Source organism: Haliotis asinina, chromosome 1, assembly GCF_037392515.1.
Source record: "Haliotis asinina isolate JCU_RB_2024 chromosome 1, JCU_Hal_asi_v2, whole genome shotgun sequence".
NCBI classification, from domain to species: Eukaryota; Metazoa; Mollusca; class Gastropoda; order Lepetellida; family Haliotidae; genus Haliotis; species Haliotis asinina.
Window position 1 is genome coordinate 94,332,532 of NC_090280.1, and position 21,212 is coordinate 94,353,743.

General features: G+C 40.0%; 1 protein-coding gene across 2 annotated transcripts; it reads right to left on the reverse strand.

The window, feature by feature from the left end:
* Window positions 1-953: 953 nt before the first annotated feature.
* On the reverse strand, window positions 954-18,490 carry LOC137255723 (sulfotransferase 1B1-like). 2 transcript variants are annotated; one of them, XM_067793224.1, is made up of 8 exons: window positions 18,391-18,490; window positions 17,938-17,985; window positions 8,821-8,940; window positions 5,808-5,985; window positions 4,643-4,960; window positions 3,551-3,654; window positions 2,851-3,013; window positions 954-1,417 (listed from the first exon to the last, which is right to left on the reverse strand). In XM_067793224.1, exons 4-8 carry the CDS (start codon window positions 5,977-5,979, stop codon window positions 1,302-1,304), a joined length of 873 nt encoding a protein of 290 aa, XP_067649325.1. In that variant the 5' UTR covers window positions 5,980-5,985; window positions 8,821-8,940; window positions 17,938-17,985; window positions 18,391-18,490; the 3' UTR covers window positions 954-1,301. The 2 variants fall into 2 exon arrangements, with proteins under 2 accessions (XP_067649325.1, XP_067649333.1); XM_067793232.1 differs by having other exon boundaries at window positions 18,223-18,458.
* Between the last annotated feature and the right edge of the window lie 2,722 nt (window positions 18,491-21,212).

Consider the following 21,212-nt stretch of genomic DNA (forward strand, 5'->3'; position numbering starts at 1 on the left):
TCAACGTTCAAGTCTGTGATTTCCTTGATGAACTGCATGTAAAATGTTGGGGAAAATGCATTTAATGCTGTTCTTAATGTACAACAAAATACTTTCTTTCGACTCTGTATGAAATGGAATCGTGTTCATTTACTGTAGAATTGAATACTCTCTTGAAATTCAGCAGATACTCAGTTATAGAAACTTTTGTCTTTTCATGTTTTGGCAAACACACTGTATACTTTCTTTTGAGCACTAGCTCATGTACTCACACACTACTACACTGACTACCATTACTACTACAACAAGAACAACTACAACTACTACTACTACGACCACTACTACTACTATTGCTACTATTGTGATTTATTGATCATTGATAGTGACAAGTAAACTACACAGCAAAAGTTTCAAACATTATCGAACAGTGACGAGACTAGTGCAAACATTATCGAACAGTTACTAGGAGTGACGAGACTAGTGCAAACATGACGTGAGGGGAAGAAATAACGAAACACATTGGTGATATTTGTGTCAACACTATAGGTAAGGTATTTCTCTATGCACGCTTGGTCCCCACCAGTCATGCATGTATACCTTTTTCCCAACACAATTACAGACCCAGATTTCTATGCGTCATATTTCACAGGTTGGAAAATATCATATTGAAGAATTTTAAGGATGACATTTACTATTACTTGGGGTGGTGGGGTAGCCTAATGGCTATGGCGTTGACTTAACACGCCGAAAACCCGAGTTCGATTCCTCACATGGATACAATGTGTGAAGCCTATTGTTGGTGGTTATATTGCCGGGCTTTGCTAAGTTGACAAGTGTCAACAAAATGCGTAGATCGGAGCTCTTGCTGTTGATCACTGGATTGTCTGGTTCTGACTCGATTATTTATATATCGACATCAAATAGGTGGAATACAGATGGCCGTGGCGTTAAACAGAAAAAAGAAACGAACAGAAGACATAAAACACAATCAATTTAATAATGGCAATAGCGATACCGAATATCTCCATGTAGCGTCAAGTTAATACGAGTTCAGCTCGGATATAGAAATATGAACACATCCTAAACATGTATAAACACAAGCACCTGCACCAGAGAACCATATGTTCTCGTGATCCTTCAAAAATTGCCACAAATCGCAAGTATGCAAAATATAATTGTAATCTAAAATCAGCTAATATGCAAAATAAAATGTTCTCTCATCTGATTTACTGTCAGCCCTGTAGTACTCTGTAGGAATGTATTTCTTGTTCTTTATATCGACGTGGGTATACATTTCCCATCTGGCACCTTGGTCATCGTCCTTACTTCAGGGAGTATCTAAAGTTTATGTCACAACCCGCCATGTTTTCCTTGTATAGCCTGTCAAAAGCCTCGTTCTGGGCTACAGTGAAGTAATTTTTCCAGTCGCCAACTTCACCTGAAACACGGAAATGACGTAACAAAATCTCAGTGAATCACGATCCAGTACAGTACAGTTTTATCGAACAGAAAGGGACCAAACTAAGTTCGTTATAACCGATGTTCGTCACAGGCATTTTGACTAAAACGTACAGCATGTTGCTGGGACCCAAAAGAATAGTTCGTTACAAGCGAGTTCGTTAAACAGGCTGTTTAATGCTGGTTTTATGAAGCACGTAATGGCCCTATTTGGGCATCTGTCCATTTGAGCTGCCACTGATCAATACAAAAACAGTACATAAACATTTTGCTGATTAAACCGGAATATAAATGCAGTGACAATTCTTCATGCTGTCTAAATTTCTAAATGTCATTCTTTCCAACAACGACATCCAGAAGACGGTTTGTTTACTTACTTGTCCAAATCCAAAGACAAACATGCACGGGTTGATTCATGTAATAGATCAATGGTAAACTGCTAAATATTCCATGTGATGCAAATGACAGTTAACACGTCGCAGATGCGTACCTGACGTGTCAAAGGTCAAGGTCATCTGTAAAACGTTTTGCCTACCGAGACATATCCTGCCTATGAATAACTGACTATGATTTTACGTCTTTTTTTTATCAATACTCCGGGACTATCACACGCACGCAAGCACGCACGCACGCACGCACGCTAGGGAAATGTTGACTCATTCGACATGCAGTGGGCATACATATTCGAGCTGATACAGTCAAGGATAACATAATGGCCCTAATCAAGGTGACGGAGCTCTGATGTAACATTACGTCGTTAAATGGCTGTCATCTCCCGGAAGGTCGCTTGTTGACCCGTGTCATAATAGATTCATAATGCCCCTTGTTTTGAAGTTGCGGTGGGGTGGGTGTGACACGAACGCTCAAGGTTCCACTGACCTGGATTCACTTGATGCTGGTCGAGAATAAGAGGCCAGGGAAACCACAACCCTGCACTGTCAGAGACTGTAAATAGCGTAAAGTGTGTGTGTGTGTGTGTGTGTGTGTGTGTGTGTGTGTGTGTGTGTGTGTGTGTGTCTGTGTCTGTGTGTTTCTCGGCAGTTACATGCTCACTGATGTTTTCAGATAAAGCATTCCTATGAACAATACAAAAAATCACTGAGTAAGGCCCCTCCCTGACAAAAACTCCAAATGTGTGTTCATTTCTTCCTCATGTCTATCACTTCTAAATGTCATTCAGAGACCTATGTGTTTGTTGTTTAACAGACAACCCAGTGATCGACAGCATGAACATCGATCGACACAATAGGGATACAATGACATGTCATAACATCATCAGCGAGCGTGACCATCCAATAGCGTTAGTCTTCCTCTTAAGACAAACTGAAGATTATTCCCCACCCAGAATTCTTCACGGGTGGCCAAATACGACCACTGGATACTTTCATGTCCATTGCTGGCAAATGTACCCACCTTTTCTGTACATAACGGCAGAACCGTCCGGTGCTTTAAAGAATTTGCCTTTCGCTTCTTTCATTTTGTTGAAACTCGTCAGATCTTTTACTTTGTGGTAGAACTCCTCTGATTTTTCAACGTTTAAAAACTTTGCTAACTTCCTAATGCCTGTTAGTGGGTCCTGAAACAAAGGAGTGAGTGAGGTTGTAATACTGTTCCAGTAACTTCGGGTTTCACCCGGAATGGGCTTCACATCTTAAAACAAATAACCTAATACCTGACTTTATCACACTATATAGTCATAATCATTTCCTTGACGAGCCGTTGCTGAGGATCTTTCACAAATCTAGTAGAATAGAAAGTTTTGATTGGTCTTCCTAGACTTGGCTCACATTAACAGATTCGTATTTAACTATAGGATTTGTAACAGTTGTATTTTCAGCGTTTGAATGAACATAGTGCTGATTGACGAGATACAGAAAGCAAATATTAAATCTAGTTTACAGCGCAGTTTATAGCAGCCCATATAAGATGTATATAATATTTCCTTTCTCGTATGTGTGGCGATAGCATATATGATATGATTAGGAAAAAAATAAACTCCACTTGATGTGTCCAGTGAACAGACCCATTTCATTTCCCAGTGAATACTGAACTCAGCCGTAACATTTTGAAGAAGGCATTTTTAAAACTACCACGAGATCACGTTAACGTTTACCTCTTTCAGATCTTCATACATCAAGGTCAAGGTCGGTAACTCGGGGTGGGTCTTTCCCACCGCTGCCCAGTCCTTCATGTAGTCGAAAAATGACCCGAAGTCGACTGAAATGTGAAAGGTGTAGTACTGGTTTTGTGATGTATTTTCTCCCACCTCTATAATGCAGAACACTCCGTAAATAACTTCGCTTCGCTTAGGTCTCACATGGCCGTCCTACCGAAACATATATACCCAACTACAGTATTTACGCAACAATCCGGTTTCTTCCAAATTGAGATTGTTTACCGTACTGGTAACATTACACGTGATACATAACGATACGAATCACACATACAACCTTCGAATCCCTGACATTCGTGATGATCGTGCTTAGAAATGGTGTTCAGTTACCCTTGCTTGTCGTATGAGGCGACGAATGGGATCGGGTGGTCAGACTGGCTGACTTGGCTGACTTGTCATTAGTTCCCAATTACGCAGATTGATGCTCATGCTGTTGATCGCCGGACTGTCTGGTCCACACTTGATTATTTACAGACCGCCGCCATATAGCTGGAATATGGCTTAATGTGACTCATTCGAATCCCTGATAGTTCCAATCAGTACTAGTACTCTTCGTGAGCACAATAACGAACTAAAGCGACGCGAAAAAATCTCAATAAATTCACTAATTATCCCTTCTGAAAATACACCTACATTGTAAACATTGTGCTAACCGATGCTTCAGGTGAGCGCCGATTGGTGACGAATGTACATGTCATGGCGCCGTTACTAGATTTCAGTAAATCTCAGTTAAGACAAATCTTAAGAACGTTCAATGATAAGCAAAGATTATTATACTTTCGAAACTATTCTAAACTTAACGTATGTTGCACATCTACCCTAACTCTCAATCAGGTTTCTGTTGGAGGCTACAAGAGCCGGGTGTTTGATACGGGTGTCTTTGGGATACGATAATTTCGATAATATAAGCTTTATTCACGATAGCTTTACGATAACTTGGGGGAGAGACGTCTGCGACGTTTGTGCGACGTTCGTATGGTCAGTCAAAAGTCATTCTGGAAATTACTTGAGCATGAAACAACACTCACTCACCTTTTCCATCCATTAGTAAAGACAAATGGTTTTCCCATTTTCCTTTATATTCATAACATATCAGTTTCTTGTGGTGGTGGAACAGCGATACTGCCATGTCTTTAGGGTTTCGGAGGATGTAGATTATTTTGCACTTCTTCTCAAAGACACCACGTGGCAGTTGTTCAACAAAACAATGCGTGTTTAAAATTCGCGGGGACGGGAACTTCTCTAAGACCTTGCCTTTGATGAACTCTAACATCAGTTCGTCCTTCTCAATGACAGTGTCCGTGTCGCTCGACAGCAGAAGTCGGACCATTTCCCAGACCCAGTGAGTGCCTGAAATACCAACACAGAGAGATCAGTGAGGATTTCGATGTATATAGAAGCAAAGTTCGAGGTAGCGTCCTTAAAGCGTTCGCTACTCAGGCCGAGGACAGGTTCATTTTCCCATCTGGATGGATTGCCAGCCTTTTTCAGGTGTTCTAGGATATTGATATGATATTGCTAAAATCGGGGTAAAACAATACTCACGGGCAGTTTTCACATGGTGTTACATATACACAGCATGTGTGTCATCTTACATAAAGACAACTGCACATAATAACGTACACTCAATAATCAGAGACGAGTGAGTGCGTCTAGTTTTACCCCGCACTCAGCAATATTCCATCTACATGGCAGAGGTATGTAAATAATCGAGTCTGGACCAGACAATCCAGTGATCAACAGCATGAGCATCGATCTGCGCAATTAGGAACAGATGACATGTGCCAACCAAGTTAACGAACCTGACCACTCGATCCCGTTAGTCACCTGTTACGACAAGCAGAGTCGCCTTTCGTGGCAAGCATGGGTTGCTGAAGGTCTATTCTACACCGGACCTTCACGGGTCCAATCGGAGACGATACCTCCGAAAGGTTCTGCTATCCGTAAACGTAACAGGATCCGCTACTCGTTGGTTCTAATCCAACAGTCTGTTCTCAGCACCACTAACCAGTACTGCTCGGTTTTGACAATATTTAACATGGTAAAATGCTTCAGGCAGCGAGCATTCCACACTCGGTATGTACGTTCGTGCGTGTGTGTATTCTTGTTTGTTCGCGCTGGTGTGTGTATTTTACCCACGGGATTCTTCAAGAAACCTCAGCAAGGGAAGAGTAAAAATTATTTCTCGACTGCTCACCACATTTAGGATAGGCGCAGACAAATACGTCATCGTCTCGGATGGGGAGGTCACGGACGCCTTTGATGATGTCAACTGGGTCCTCAATGTTTGAATTGGGGTACAAACAGCCATCTACTTCCAGGAGAGTGATGTTGTCACCCCCACCATCAGGGATCTTCAAGACTGACATCTTCACCTGTAAACACAAGAGAGGGAGTTAGTATTGCACGGTACTCTAGTTCGTCAGTACTCCATCATTGTCTTATGAAACACAACTACATGTAAAATTGTTCGTAGAAATATTTGATAATTATTGATTTATGATATAGAAATAAACCTAACTCTGCTAGCCTAATGGTTAACACGTTCGCTCGTCACGCCGAAGGCACGGCTTCGACACCTCACATTGGTACATTGTGTAAAGGGCATTTCTCGTGTCATCCGTCGTGACGTTGCTGGAATATTGCTAAAAGGCGCAAAACAATACTCACTCATTATAAACCTGTCATCCACAACACAAAATAAAGGAGATGGTAGACAGCGGAAGGAAACAGATTATGTTAAATAAGAGATACATTATGATGTGAACTGATAATATATATTCCAACAATTATAACAGTGTTTTGTTTGTTTGTTGTTTTGGGGTCTTTTTGCATAACACGTGAAAACAGAAGATATAAGATAGATATTGACAAGACATTGTACATAGGCGATCTAATGTATCCCGAGTCATATCATTACACTTCTAACATTATGTTCAGTACATACGGATGCTGCCTCATATAGCGTTAGTTAACAGGGGTTATCAAAAGCCTGACATTTGGACGTTTTACCCTAAAAAGGCAATAATTCTACTTAGCTTTGAAAAGGCCCTATATGCAGTTGCTTGTTCAAAAGATGCCTTCAATTTAGCAAAAGTGATACATGATAAAAATATTTTACAATGACAATGGGTTTTAATTAATTTCCATCGCGAAGCCAACCTCTCCCAGTGCGGTAGGTAGGTAGGATAGGGGCGGCTTTGGGCCTTAAAGGCCTAAAGGCCTATATGCGCCCAACACTTGACAAACTATTAATTGAGTTACGTCACACTTCCCCGTTTTAACGAGGAAGTCTAACACAGCTCTTTGTATGAAACCATACATCAGTTTATCATCAAGTATTGTGTTCATTGTGAAAATGTGTTTGGTCTTCTTGAGCATGGTTTCTTTAGGAACCTGGCATAGTTGTTATGAACTGGACAGCCAGTGAGATAGCGCTGAACTGTTTTTGGGCAGTGTAAGGTACAGCAATCACATAGAAGAGAGAGGTCTTTACAAAAATTATTTCTCAGTGCAGTGGTGCAACTAAAAGGTATGTCCACCTGATGGTCAGTCTCACGTTTGACCAACATTGCGTGTATTCAACAACTTATGCGTTATTTGTGTTTCTATAGTCCCTTAAAATTGTGAAGTTGGCCCTGAAAAGACACATGAAGGCTTTGATTTGATAGCTGATACTCTGTTCGAACTCTGTTAAATGATAGCAGAAAAATAAACCGCTGGAGAGGTATTCTGAAGGTTGTAATTAACAGGAGTTATAAGTATTTGTGGATAACCGCCCTACTTATTGTGCAACATCAATGTTTTGGTGTTTATGTCAGTACCGTTTTGAAAACGAATGAAAATGGTATCTACACTATAACGAATCGTTACTGTTGGAGGAGGTGGTCATCCATAAAGACTTGTCATCCCCTGTAGAATACGACGTGAGAGTCTCAAATACCTAATACACGTACATCTACTGGAAGTAGATTGACAAATATTATTTACGACATACTGAGTGAGTAGATTTATTATAACGCAATATCAATATTTCAGCAATATTTCAACAATATCACGGAAATGGTCTGCAAGCGTTGTACTCATGTTGGGAATCGAACCAGTGTCGTCCCCGGCGTGACCATTCACAACGTTTGGTTACTCTACCGCCCTTGTTCTATTGAAGGGTGGCATCAATATTACAAAAACATATTGAAAGAAAACAAGATACATCTAAAACATGAATAAAACACTATCACAGTTCAATTCCTTTCACTAAAAAGTAGTTTAAGACACCCATGTGATGACAGCTAGATTAATATTAACATGAAATCGGATGCTCTTTGGTTGCTTTGATTGACACAATTGAAATAAACCTGTGACATAACTGAAATAGATCTTTGACATAACTGAAATAGACCTTTGACATAGCTGAAATAGATCTTTGACATAGCTGAAATAGACCTTTGACATAGCTGAAATAGACCTTTGACATAGCTGATATAGATCTTTGACATAGCTGAAATAGATCTTTGACATAGCTGAAAAAGATCTTTGACATAGCTGAAATATACTTTTGACAGAAGTGAAAAAGATATTTGACCTCACTGAAATAGACTTTTGACATAACTGAAAAAGACCTTTGAGTGGCATTTAGAAGTGATGCACATGAGGAAGAGAGTTTTCTATGGGTGTTAACTTCTTTATTATATGCAGGGATAATTTGCGTCTCCTAATGTATCTTCTCTGTTATGGGGGGCAAAACGTTTCGGAATATATCCTTTATCCTTCATCATCTGAAGGTGACGACCATGAAAAAAACCTCTCTTCCTTAGGACTACAAAACAATACGGGCTGGAGTTTCAGTATGAACTGATTCGCAAAAGGAATTTGTGGACGCGAGAAATGGCCTATACGCGACAGGGCCTTATCAAAGCAAACATCGCCATGTTTACACATCGTGCTCCTGTCCAACTGGGTCATGGTCTACAGGCTGATCACATATGTGTAAATCCTGTATAACCGAAAAATAGGTAATGTATTGTCTCCTGGTCGGTGAATCACCGAATACGCCGGTTGTTGAAGACACGCACACGCCACAGACAACCCCCTTCCATACTTCTAACTCACTAACCCGTATTACCAAATTATCGTCTGTTAACAAGTTTCGTGTTCATCGGTTGAAACAACTGTTGAACGTGAGATACTACCAATGTACACATGTCTCTTACCCGAGATAGTAGATGTTCGTCTTGTCTTCGAGGTTGTTGTACAATATATACTTGACTGCACCACGGATGTATGAAACTTTTGAGTCGTAAAGGGATACCGGTGTTCTTACGCTTTGTTTCCTGTGGAAATAACAACCCTGTTAATGTGTCTCTTAGATGGCTGGTTCCGATCCACTGGTTCATGTATGGGTTGACTAAGATATATAACATTAAAGACTTACACATACTTCCCTCCTACCTGAGATCTGTGATCTGTCTGCGAGTTTGTTACTAAAGCACCGAAGTGTGGAACTTTTGTTTGTAAATTTAAAGGTGTATCGGTGTTGTAACGTGTTGTCGCCTGTGAAAAATACCATTCCGGGCTGTGTCTCAAACACGTCTGAGCCATATCCAGACTGAGTTCTGTGAGCACTGCTCCCGATTATTCCAGACATCGGTGATCTATAAACAATTATCGTACCTCACACAGAAATGCCACTTTCTGATTGGCTGGACGCTCTTCTATTATTTTCAGTGTAACCCCCGTTCACAAGCTGGTAACATTTCTATGTACAGCACTGGCAATGTCAAATTCATCTAGTACTTCGTGGTAGTAATTCTTCATCTCGAATAACAATGAATCACGTATCGTATGTTTTCCGAATGCAAATCGGTGGAAGGGAGATAACTCAAACTCTGTACCATGTGTTATGGTTGGGATTAGACTTATCAGAGGGATACACAAAGTTCGCAGTTTACCAGTGTACCAGTTGTCCGACGTTTATTTTTGTGGAAGTTGCAGTGGCTGAGGGGGTTGGGTGGCTAGTTTGTGTGTGGCGATTAGTTGCCTGAGGGTGTTGGCTCTAATCCCGGGTGGGACTCAACCCAAAAAGTACTAGAACCTGTACTTTACCAAGAAAGTGTTATCCCAAATATAACATATGTTACATTTGACCACTTTGTAAATCTTACTGTGTAATCACAACCCTAAATCTGCTTTCCTTGTCGTCTGCAAAATCTAGTGATGACTACAAAAAGCTTTGAACCCGCTCTTCGAACATTTCAAAATTAAAATTGAGGTATTCGGTGAGATAAAAACGTTGTCCACTGTCCCCATGGGACCTACAAGTTGATGTACCCTCGATATTTGTTTGTGTTCCCCTCGCCCTTCCTGCTGTAGGAACATAAACAACCCCTGCCCACTTAATGACATGTGAACAACGTTTAATGTACATAAATACATAAGGAATTAGACCAATATTTGATAGTATTAATGTTAATCTAGTTCCACCCTCCAGATGACCGCTGATAAGTTTCGATCGAGTCAATAATGTGTTGCATGAGGATATAAGATGACACACTCATACATTGCTACGATTTTCCTGAGACCAACATAGGTTCGGCTCGACTGTTTGTTGTAGATATGACAGACGAGCGAAAGCTTTAACCACTAGGCTACCCAAACACCAATTCGGTGCTAAAGAACAAACAAGAACAAACAAGAATGGCATTCCAACTTTCTTTCTATAGACTCAAGAAATATAACATGGTTATGTGCCACTATTCGTCATATTATCCTTCATACTTGAACTTCGTATTGTGAGAAATACGTTTGCCACAGGGGCACGGCGACCAGGTTGCTAAATTCATCACAGGGAATAAAGCAACAGATCACCGGTACGCCACTTCAAATACGTTTCATATCTCCGTTTCCCTACATAAATCGCACTGTCATATCTGCAACAAACCGTACCAGAAAGATACCCCGTTCATCAGCATATATTAGTAGGTCATTTTGTAGGTTGGAGGTGACAGCGATCCCACGGATTGGTTCAATTCTCCTCGTGAAAACCTGATGAGTAGGGACTGGGTCAACGGCCGTGACTTGGCCATTAACTCTTTCATTGAATATTTCAAGTCGTCTGCCCACCAGACGGCTTGTGTAGACTTGTGCCATATTGGAACAAGCATCAAGAACCATATACTTTTTCATTTTCAATACTATTCGAAATTTACCAACCAGTTGCCAACTAACCGTTTGACCAATGCGTCTTACCAATCCTGCATACCAGTTCGAATGTGTTGGGCTATTAAAATCCAACCATCTTGAAAAGAACGCACTGAAAATTCTGTAAATATACTCATGGAAAAATTTAAGGGAACGCATGAAATAGCTGTGACTTTTAATCTTCGAATCAGTAAGAGAAAAGTTCATACAGATGAAAACGCTTATGTCAAATGATGAAAATCAATTTTGGGTGTGTCCTCCATGTCTCTGGAGAACCGCTTGGCCGCGTCGTGGCATGCTGCGAATGAGTGTACGGATGGTACCAATCGGAATTCTACGCCATTCTTCCTGGAGAGCCAAGAAAACTTCATCCAAATTGTTGGGTTGAACAGGTCTGTCCCGAACATTGCGGCCAAGAACATCCCAAAGATGTTCGATGGGGTTGAGGTCAAGACTTTTAGACGGCCATTGCAACACCCGGACACCTGTAGCCCTCAGTCAGTCATGAGCGATGTGAGGGCGGGCATTGTCATGCTGGAACTCGAATATTCGACCTGTTGTGCGCACAAAGGGGATCACAATCGGGTCACGATATCGTAAACCTGTTATCCTGCCATCAACACGCACACGATCTGCTTTGTGGTTAAAGGTAAATCCGCCCCACACCATTACGATCATGCTATTTGATGGTGCAGGCACTGTGACGTTCCCCAACGCGTCTCCAAACTCGAATTCGACCGTCATTATGGTCTAGTGTGTACCTGCTCTCATCACTAAACATGGTGTTTCTCCATTGACGTACGGTTCTTCCTCCATGGTTCCGTGCCCACTGCACTGCGTCTCAAGCGCTTGTGTTGCTCAGTCATGTTGATTACAACCACTGGACGGCGGCTTTTTAGACCAGCCGATTTAAGACGATTACGCACTGTACGTGAACAAATTCTGACGTTTGTTCTTCGCCTGAATTCCGTATTGATTTTCGAGGAGGATTTGAACCTGTTTCACAGAGCAATAAGTCGTAGGGTCCTGTCATCCCGTGGGGTGGTTTTCTTTTTCCGTCCCCGACCACACCTCATTTTGACGTCACCAGTCGCTCTATAGAGATTCCAAAGTGTGGATATCACGCTAACAGACCTGAGAAAAGTTGTTGCAACCTGTCGTAATGAGCTTCCACCATTAACCATGCCAATTGCCTCCCATTTCTGTGCCAAAGTTAAGTACTGTCTCGCCATGTTATCAACGTTTTTAACCGTTGTGTTTGGCAGTGCACATACATGTAACGTGTAGATCTAGGTGCATGTAACTTCAGAAGCATGTAGTACACGTGCATGGAAAGCATTATGGTGAGTTTGAGTGAACTACTCTTCACGAAAACGATAATACACGGCGCTGAAGTTAGTAAACAGAAATCTTGAATTGCCTTAAGAAACAAGCGTTCCCTTAAATGTTTCCATGAGTATTTATTCTTAAAGCAAAACAATCTTCCAGATTTGATACATTTCTTTGGCACCAGCTGCCTTCAGTACTATATTTATTATTCACGTGCTATTTGATTGGAAACCGATGGAAATGAAGTATTCCAGATGTCTAGAATATTGTGAAGGTTGGCGCCACATTTCCTTGGTACACAGTTCAAACACGTGTAGAAGTGAGTACAGCTCACATACCCCCGGTTCCCGCTTTATGACATGAATGTAGCGGCCACAAGATTTCCAAGTCCCGTGCTGGGATTCGAACGACGGACCTTCCAATCCGAAGTCGGACGCCTTGTCCACATGACCAAAGAGGTTAACCCCGTCAGCAAGCTGACAAGGTAAGGATGTCATCTGTGGGATGACTCCACCCCCAGCTACATGAAACGGAAATCACTACACAGAATAAACCACATATTAGGACATGTGACATCAAGAATATTAGGACATACGACATCAAGAAAGACCTTGAAAAGCAAAAAGGTCCCGTCACACCGTTTGCAAAATAAATAGCAAAGGGCGCACATATGGGACAAGATTAACTTACGTGTTAAACCTTGCATTTATAGTTTCAGATGTATGTTCCGGACAAGATAACTACCGAACACATTTTGCGGGAAGTCGTGTTTCCATGGAAAAATCAAATATAAAAATCTGATAAACTTCAACGTAACGCAAAGCACATCCATGTTCATGCTTAACTTGTGTGGTAAGTTTGGTGAATCTAGCATGTATGGTTTCAAAGATATGATATCCGGACAAAGTTTAGGGACGGAAGGATGGCCGGCCTGAATGAAAGTTATTTACCCCCGATAACTTCTAAGCTGGGGTAAAAAACGAACAAGGAGCTACGTACTAAGGCCCAGCGTGCACCCCACCCTGCTCTCCACAGAACCTGCATGCTCTGAACATGAAATCACCTGCATGTTAACATTGGAAATATAGGGTCAGCTCTGTGAGCTGGGTTCACCAGAATAAAACCCATACGAGTGATGAACGGCAGGAAATATTAACTATGAATCGTTCTCTTCCTGCTATTTAATGTATCCTGGCGTCAACCACACCTTCGGTGTCAGAATCAGCAACATCGTTATCTGTGCTGAACACATCACCAGTTTCACAATGGTTCATGACGAAGACGTGTTACTAAAGTAGCTGGAAGATATAGCTTGATCAGCTGACAGAATCATTGACGAGGACTGATGATGATGATGATGGTGATGATGATGATGGTGATGAATGAGTTTAGTTTTATGACGCACTTTAGTTCGTTATGTTTTTTACGATTGGAACTAACAGTGCTCTGAGTGAGTGAGTGTATTTTACGCCGCACTCGGCAATGTTAAAAAAATATGGCGGCGGTCTGTACATAATGGAGTCTGGATCAGACAATCAAGTGATCAACGTCATGAGTGTCGATCTACACAATTGGGAACCAATGACTTGTCAACCAAGCCAGTGAGCCTGACCATCCGATCCCGTTCTGCGCCTCTTACGACACGCATGGGTTAATTACTGATGAACAATCCTAACCCAGATCTTCAGGGGCGATGTGTGAGAGGTATATCACTCGCGATATATAATCCTGAGGGTGATAACTCTTAGATTGATTGGCTTGAAAAATGCGTAATGTCTGTTGGAGCTTAAACCAGAGACCATATAATAGATCTATTATATGGTCTCTGCTTAAACACACTTCATGTTATATGTATAGTTATAGGAACACGTTGTGTGTTTGGAAATTAGGATGATGAATGTTAGACCGAACTAACAGCCTCTAAATTTCATTTGAAGCCGAACGTGTGTCTGTATATAAAGAAGGAGAGACAATCAATTCAGTCTAACATTCATCTAATTTCCAAACACAATACGTGTTTTTCTCCTAAATGAAATTGATACCGTTCCTGTCAGATATACCAAACCTGAGTGTCCCTTTAAGAATTACTTTGAGCACTTGTCATGTCACAATTAAGGGCCGACTAACATGATCAGGATGTCAGGTTGGCTGACATTGATGTATACAGATGAGAAGATCGATCTGGTCCAGATTATCAATATTGTTGACATGAATACTCGGGGTAGGGGCACATTTTTGTACATAACAAAATATTGAATGGTTACGCGAAATACTTTTGAGTGGGTCGGGTGGGAGGGTCATTCACATTGTATGCGTGCATAGATCATCATCCCCCACCCCCACTGACTGGGCCCCGGGAAACAGCTTACACCCGCCACCCCCATATTGCAATAAAATCATGAACGGTCCCTATATAATATACGTATTTAGGTTCATCTGCGTGGAGTGAATACTGCTTTACATGAACTAAACGTTGAATAGTTAATAGATTTGCATGGCATTTAATAAGCACTGTGGCGCTAAGTACCAGACAGATGTCAAACATTCTGAAAAAGATACTCAGTCTCAGCCAGCCCATCGAATCGTCTATATACACGACGTCGTGTATATTGTGGTACAATATACACGACTGGATAATTTCATATAATGGATATAAAACCATTATATACACGATGTCGTGTATATAGCCACAGCCCCAGCCCATACCGAATTGTTTACATTATGAAAGAACTGAGATGATACGCTGACGGACACCCTTCTCATCCAATGAAGATTGAGCTTTCTTGGCAAGCACGTCAATAAACAACTTCCGGTTTCATGCTTCGTGAATGTGTGGAACTTTTCGCTTGTGTATTTTGGTGACTGACTTGAAGGCTGTTCTCCAATAACGTTACACACGACGAAGAATATGCCATATCTTGGCGGAAGAAGGCCCAAAAAGCGCAAGTTTGGTGCAGATATGTGCGATGAGAGAGAAGAGAATGACAGCGACGAGCCGAGAGACCCGGCGGTCGATGAAGATGTGCTCAATGAAAACATGCCGGAAAATGTCATGCCCGATAGTGTGAATGGCAAAGTGCGCAAACCAGATGTTAACTGCCTGACAGATTCACACGAAAACAACATAGCTACAGAGAATGTCAACAGTACACAAATTACGCCAGTTGCAAAATCTGCCGGCGACGGTAAGAACAAGATAATTGTGAAAGGCCGGGACGAAATCAGTGGATTTCGTTTCGTGGATGTGAATTTGCTGGTGTCATTTATAGCCAGGTTTCCCTGTCCCTCGTGTAGTAAAGCACATCTGGGATATTCCGACCCCAGACTGATCGATGTCACCGAGGAGACAGTCGGACAGGCCACGACACTGGAATTCACATGTGGAGCTTGTGAATCAAAACTGTTATTCACCAACTCAGCCAAAGCAGGTCCTAATTTTGAAGTGAACTCCCGTTTTGCAGCCTCTGTGTTTTCGGTCGGAAATGATTATGGCAAAGCCAAACAATTATGCGCCAAGATGAAGATGCCAACTCCGCTGCAGTTTAAATCCTGGATGAACAAACCTTTGGCTGCATGCCCAAACACAATTTCAGGTGTCACTCAAAATGTCACGAAATAATATTGACGAGCGAACACTCTTCATTAAAACAGCTCCATTATTAGTTCATAATACATTTATGAGTCCAGTATGCAGACTCTGGTCAAGTATTGTCTTCATTGGTCCCATTTTCAACTATTTGTTCCAATGCCAGGGTATCGTTGCTTTGTATTCCAGTTTACCTGGGTTGGAATCAATAATTACACATTTAGTGATTCTGAAAATAGAAGATTGTTTCTAAGGTAGTGGTAAGATATTGATAATTTCCTTCCCCTCATGAGTACAATGTGTGAAGGCCAAATCTTCAGTCCCCTCATAATATCGGTGGAATATCGTTAAAAGTGGCGAAAAACCATGCTCACTCACTAAAACTTGGCTTTCATTTAAGACTCATAAATTCTGTGAAATAAAAATGGAAATCAGTGTGTATTTTTTCTGGTAACATGAATGCGGTAAAATATTGAGAACTGGAGGATTTACAGTAATTATTATTTTAGATAACCTACCAAAAATACTGTAATCATGGTAGTGGAAATTTTTGGTAAAGATGGTTTAAAAAAGAACAAAAGTCTTAATAGAAACATATTTGTCAAAATGAAAGTTGAAAGCATGGCTTATGACATACACACGGAATAGTGACTTGAAAGTTTGTGACCACATTGAGCATGTTATTTATTAATGTGTTTGCTGTATCCAGCAATAACATTCATGTTTTATATCTGTGTTACCTTAAAGGTCAGTTTGAAGAGAAATGGCTCATGTTATACTGTTATTATTATTATTATTATAGGATATTTCTATAGTGCACATATCCACACGACTAGTTCATACTCAAGGCATTGTTATTTTCCCCATGGTCTTTGGATGTCAGCCTCAATGGCCCAACTCATTATCAATCTCAACTCCCTGGGGATTATTGTGGCAGGGTTTTACACACACACTGGCATTCTGTTTATACAGTTACAGAGACTGAATTCAGGGAAAATATATACTCCATTGTGGGGGAAATCCAATAATAATCATTTTACCTCTTACATATCGTGGGATGATTGGGTAGCCCATTGGGAAAAACTGTCTGAAGACCCGGTTTCAGTCACCCACTCCTATGTAACAGAGTCAGTTGCTGCTTCATGTTCTTTCATGCATCATATGTGACCTCTGTTTATGTGATCATTGATTCATACAGTTCTGAAGAAATCATGTAATTAAAGTATGATACACAAATCCATTTCACTACTGAACCCTCATGATGCATGCATGGACCCTTACAAATACAATGAATACTTCTGGCTTCCTTGAATGATTACAGGTTCATTATGAAGTAAACCCCTGATGTGTGCAGATCCATATTTTGACATAACTGTTTTACCTTGTAACAGTGGTAACAAAGTTCGCCTTTGAATTCAAGGTTTCGAAAACAAATTAACTGGAGACAATGTGAAAGCAGTTTCTAATGTCACATTGAAAATGAAATGGATCACTACTTCCCGTCAAAATATGCCTCTGAGGTGACATGTTGTTTTTAAGGGATGGTGGGGTAGTCTAGTGGTTAAAGTGTCTGCGTGTCTCTCTGACCTGGGTTCGATTCCTCAGTCGCCTCTGTAAGCTATATTTGAATTGTTATTGTGTATTTGTCTTGTACAAATAAGAAAATAGTTGTCTGTGGCATGACAGAGGCATCCTAGCTTCATGTTGACAGTCATCACTCTCATGTCGGTTGCAAATAGCTGTAATTTAGTGTCAGTCATAATTACACATCAGCCATAATCACACAACATACTGCCTGTAAGTTGTATGCATGTATGTTTCTGTAAGTCTTCGTGTTGGAACAGTATTTTCACTGTTTTCTTACAAAAATATTTTTTGAAGTTATGCTTCCAATCAAACGTTTTGACTCAGTTAAACACTCACGATATGTTATGTATGTATTTATGGTTACATCAAAGATTGATTTTTCCTCTTACTTAAGGAAACCAACTGCAAACTTCATGCAGATGAATTGCAAATTTGCATGTATCATCATGATCATATTGCTGAAAAGTTTGTGCAGGTATCATGCGTGTGAACAGCTGCATTTTGGAGTAAAGCTTTGTTAAGCATTTGCCAATTTTCACTGATTTTTATCATTTATTAAACTCATGACAAGAGTCTTTTCAATATTATGAATTGTTCTACAGTAAATCAATTCATAGGTAAGACGTACCTTTACACAGCATGGAATATTCTGGAAAATGCAGCTCAGAACAGTTTCCTGAAGTAAATAAAGAGTTTTTATGTATTTATGACATCATATGATTATTATTATGATATCAACAGTTTCCGTTTTTCTGTTCATGTTCCACTATGATATCCTCCATGCTGTATTGATGTTTAGTTTCTCGGTACAAAGTCAATGTGGTTGTCCTTCGTGCAGTAAATTGTACCCTAACCCATTTAAATTGAAAGTTATGACAAAAATTTTAGAAATACAGAGAACATAACAAAATACCTTGAAAAGGTTCTATCCCAATTGCGTAGATGGATGTTCAACTTAAAAAGGTTTTTCCTTAATGCCTTGTCTGACAGCAACTATCTTGAATCCTTTTGAAAAACTGTATGACATCACATTCTTTATAAGCATTTCCTTTTTCAATGATTTTTGATTTGTTTCACTAACCTCAGGTATTTTGACAGAGGTCCACACAGGTGATCTGGATCACTGTCAGTAAGTTGTATGCACAAGTCTATGTTTCTGTATGTGTCACTAGCACTATCACCCAAACTCAGTGATTTGTTTTTGGTACATGAGTGGACTTGCTGTGGCTGATTACACCTTGCTTGGCGCTGGTATCTTAGTGCTTCAGATGGTTTTTATAACCTTTCAGGATTTAACCCCTTAACCGTTGTTGATACTGATAATACATGTCATTAATATTTTCCTTTGTGTTTTATAGACACATATATATACACTCTTAATGGCACATTTTATTATCAGTTGCAAGTCCCTGGCGATCATACAACCCACACTCTTATAGCCAAGAAGATAAATCATTTGCTTTTTCACACTGAAGACGTGGGTTTGATGACTATGAAATGAACATATATTTTCATGAAAAATGTTTCCGAAATCATAATTATGCAAAAACAGTTCAAACTTATTTGGGTTATTCATATTTGTTTGTGCATGTCTTGCACAAATGATCAAGCTGTCTGGGTGCTATGGCATATTTCCTTATCCTCTACAGTCTGACCCTCTGACAAATCTGGCAGATTCACCAGTGGTCAGATAGAAATCACCAACATGGCAGCCCCAGTGTCTGACTGAATATTTCACAATGTCTTTGTGTGAAGTTGTTATTTGCGGCATGTGACACTTGTTGGCTGTTTAGAAATCTTATGTATGTTATCACATAATATTAATAACTTCAATGCCAATTATAAGCAATGTCAAATCTGAAATGTTGTTTTGTTTAACTTTATTCTGTGGATCTTTTGAATTTTCAGTGGGTCAGACAGACATCTGAAACTTACAGGACCCAATGTCCTGTTACTTTGAAAAACTGTCGTGAACACTGCCTCAATAACAACGGGCATTTGGCGTATGTTGTGATACAGGAAACTGTTGTTTTTTATACCGATTAATCCTCAGTGTTTTTGTCTCTGCATTTGTAGTGATGGTAGTGTTGTGCCCCAGAGCACCTCATTTCACCTATGTAAGCTAATGGATAGATCATCTCACTTTTCATTCATTTAGGTCATTGTCATGTTACAGGAACTGGGTCATACACATAAACGCTCCTGATGATGAGATGTAGCATTATTGCAGAACTAGTTCAAGATGGCTGACATTCAGTGTACCAATACATCGCATTAAATGTATGGTATGAGTCATAAATCTAGTGATTTGGAGTTAAGTGTTCTTTCAGACAATGGGCATTTCAAATTGGTGACTATCTCGGGGAAACAGGATGCCAAAGAAACTGGTTCACTGTATAGAGTCACATCGTAGTCGTTGCCAGGAACTGCTGAATGGTTTGGATTTTCAGAGTCACCCTTACTTGTGCTCCATAGTCTGTCAATAACTAGTCAGTTCCTGCAACAGTTTAACCGATACATTTAATGAAAACATCTCAAATTTAGTTGTACTAGTTACAACTTCTGATGACTATTCTTTTTAAGTTTTTCAATGGTCCTAGTGAATACCAGTGTATGAAATAAGCCAAAAGCAGACATCAAAATGGATTTTGCCAGTCCAGTCCAAACACTGAGAATTCATTCAGATTTATGGACCGTCTTGCTGGCTAGCTGAAAATTTGGACTATCCGTTTGAAATCTAGTCCCCCTTGTGCTGTTTTTAATACACTGTGACTAGTGATAACTAGAATTCAAATGTTTAAACAGCACGGATGATCTTGTGAAAATGAGAATTTTCAGTTCTATCTAAAAACTGTTTCATGTATTTTCATTGAATGCAAGTTAACACTGCTTTACTAAAGACTCATGTAACCAGTGAATTGTTGATCATGTGTAGGGTGTTTATGTGCATACAAAGTTACATTACCTCCTGAAAATGATTACCTAATCCAGAAATTTGAATATTTGCTAATGTCTGTTTGTATTTGAAGATGTTTTTGACTTATCCTCTCTGAATAACATTTGCACATCTTCCATGTATGCCACAATACACACATCAACCCAGTCAATTCTTCTAATGTGAAAATCCTCATCTGAAACAGAATTTTTTGTAATTATATTTTTGTATATTTAATCTCAATATTTATTATGCTCACAAATCATAAATGAAAACAGAAAGGCAGTAGTATCTTTTTCAAAATGGGAATCCCATAATTGATGTTTGGGTCATTACACATGATCAATCACCAAAAATAATTGGTTTGTCATGTTTCACATTTTTCTATTAGGTTTGTCAATGCATAAAAAGTAGAGAAAAAAACATGTACTTCTTTGGTTTATATTGCAAACTGCATAAAATGCATTTTCAGATTTCACATTTCACATTTTTAAAGGAAGACTGGTATGTTAGGAACAGAAAATTCCTGTGTTTTTATTTATTTCTTTTTTTGCCTGTGAAGGTCCAGGGATAGAATAGGCCTTCAGCAACCCGTGCTTGCCATAGGTGACTATGCTAGTCGTAGAGGCGACTGACTGGACCAGGTGGTAAGACTTGCTGGCTTGGTTGACACATGTCATCGGTTCCCAATTACGCTGATCGACGTTCATGTTGCTGATCACTTGATTGTCTGGTCCAGACTCGATTATTTACAGACCGCCACCATGTAGCTGGCATATTCTGAGTGCAGGGTTAAACTAAACTCACTCCTGTCTTTTTTTAAGGGTAAATTCAATCATGATATGTAACAAACATGTAGTGCTCATGAAATTTAAATTTAACGACATGGACAAAACTGCCCTTTTGAAAAATATTGATGATGCAAGCAAAATTGTTGGTGTTTGATTATGAGAAAACATGATCTGTTG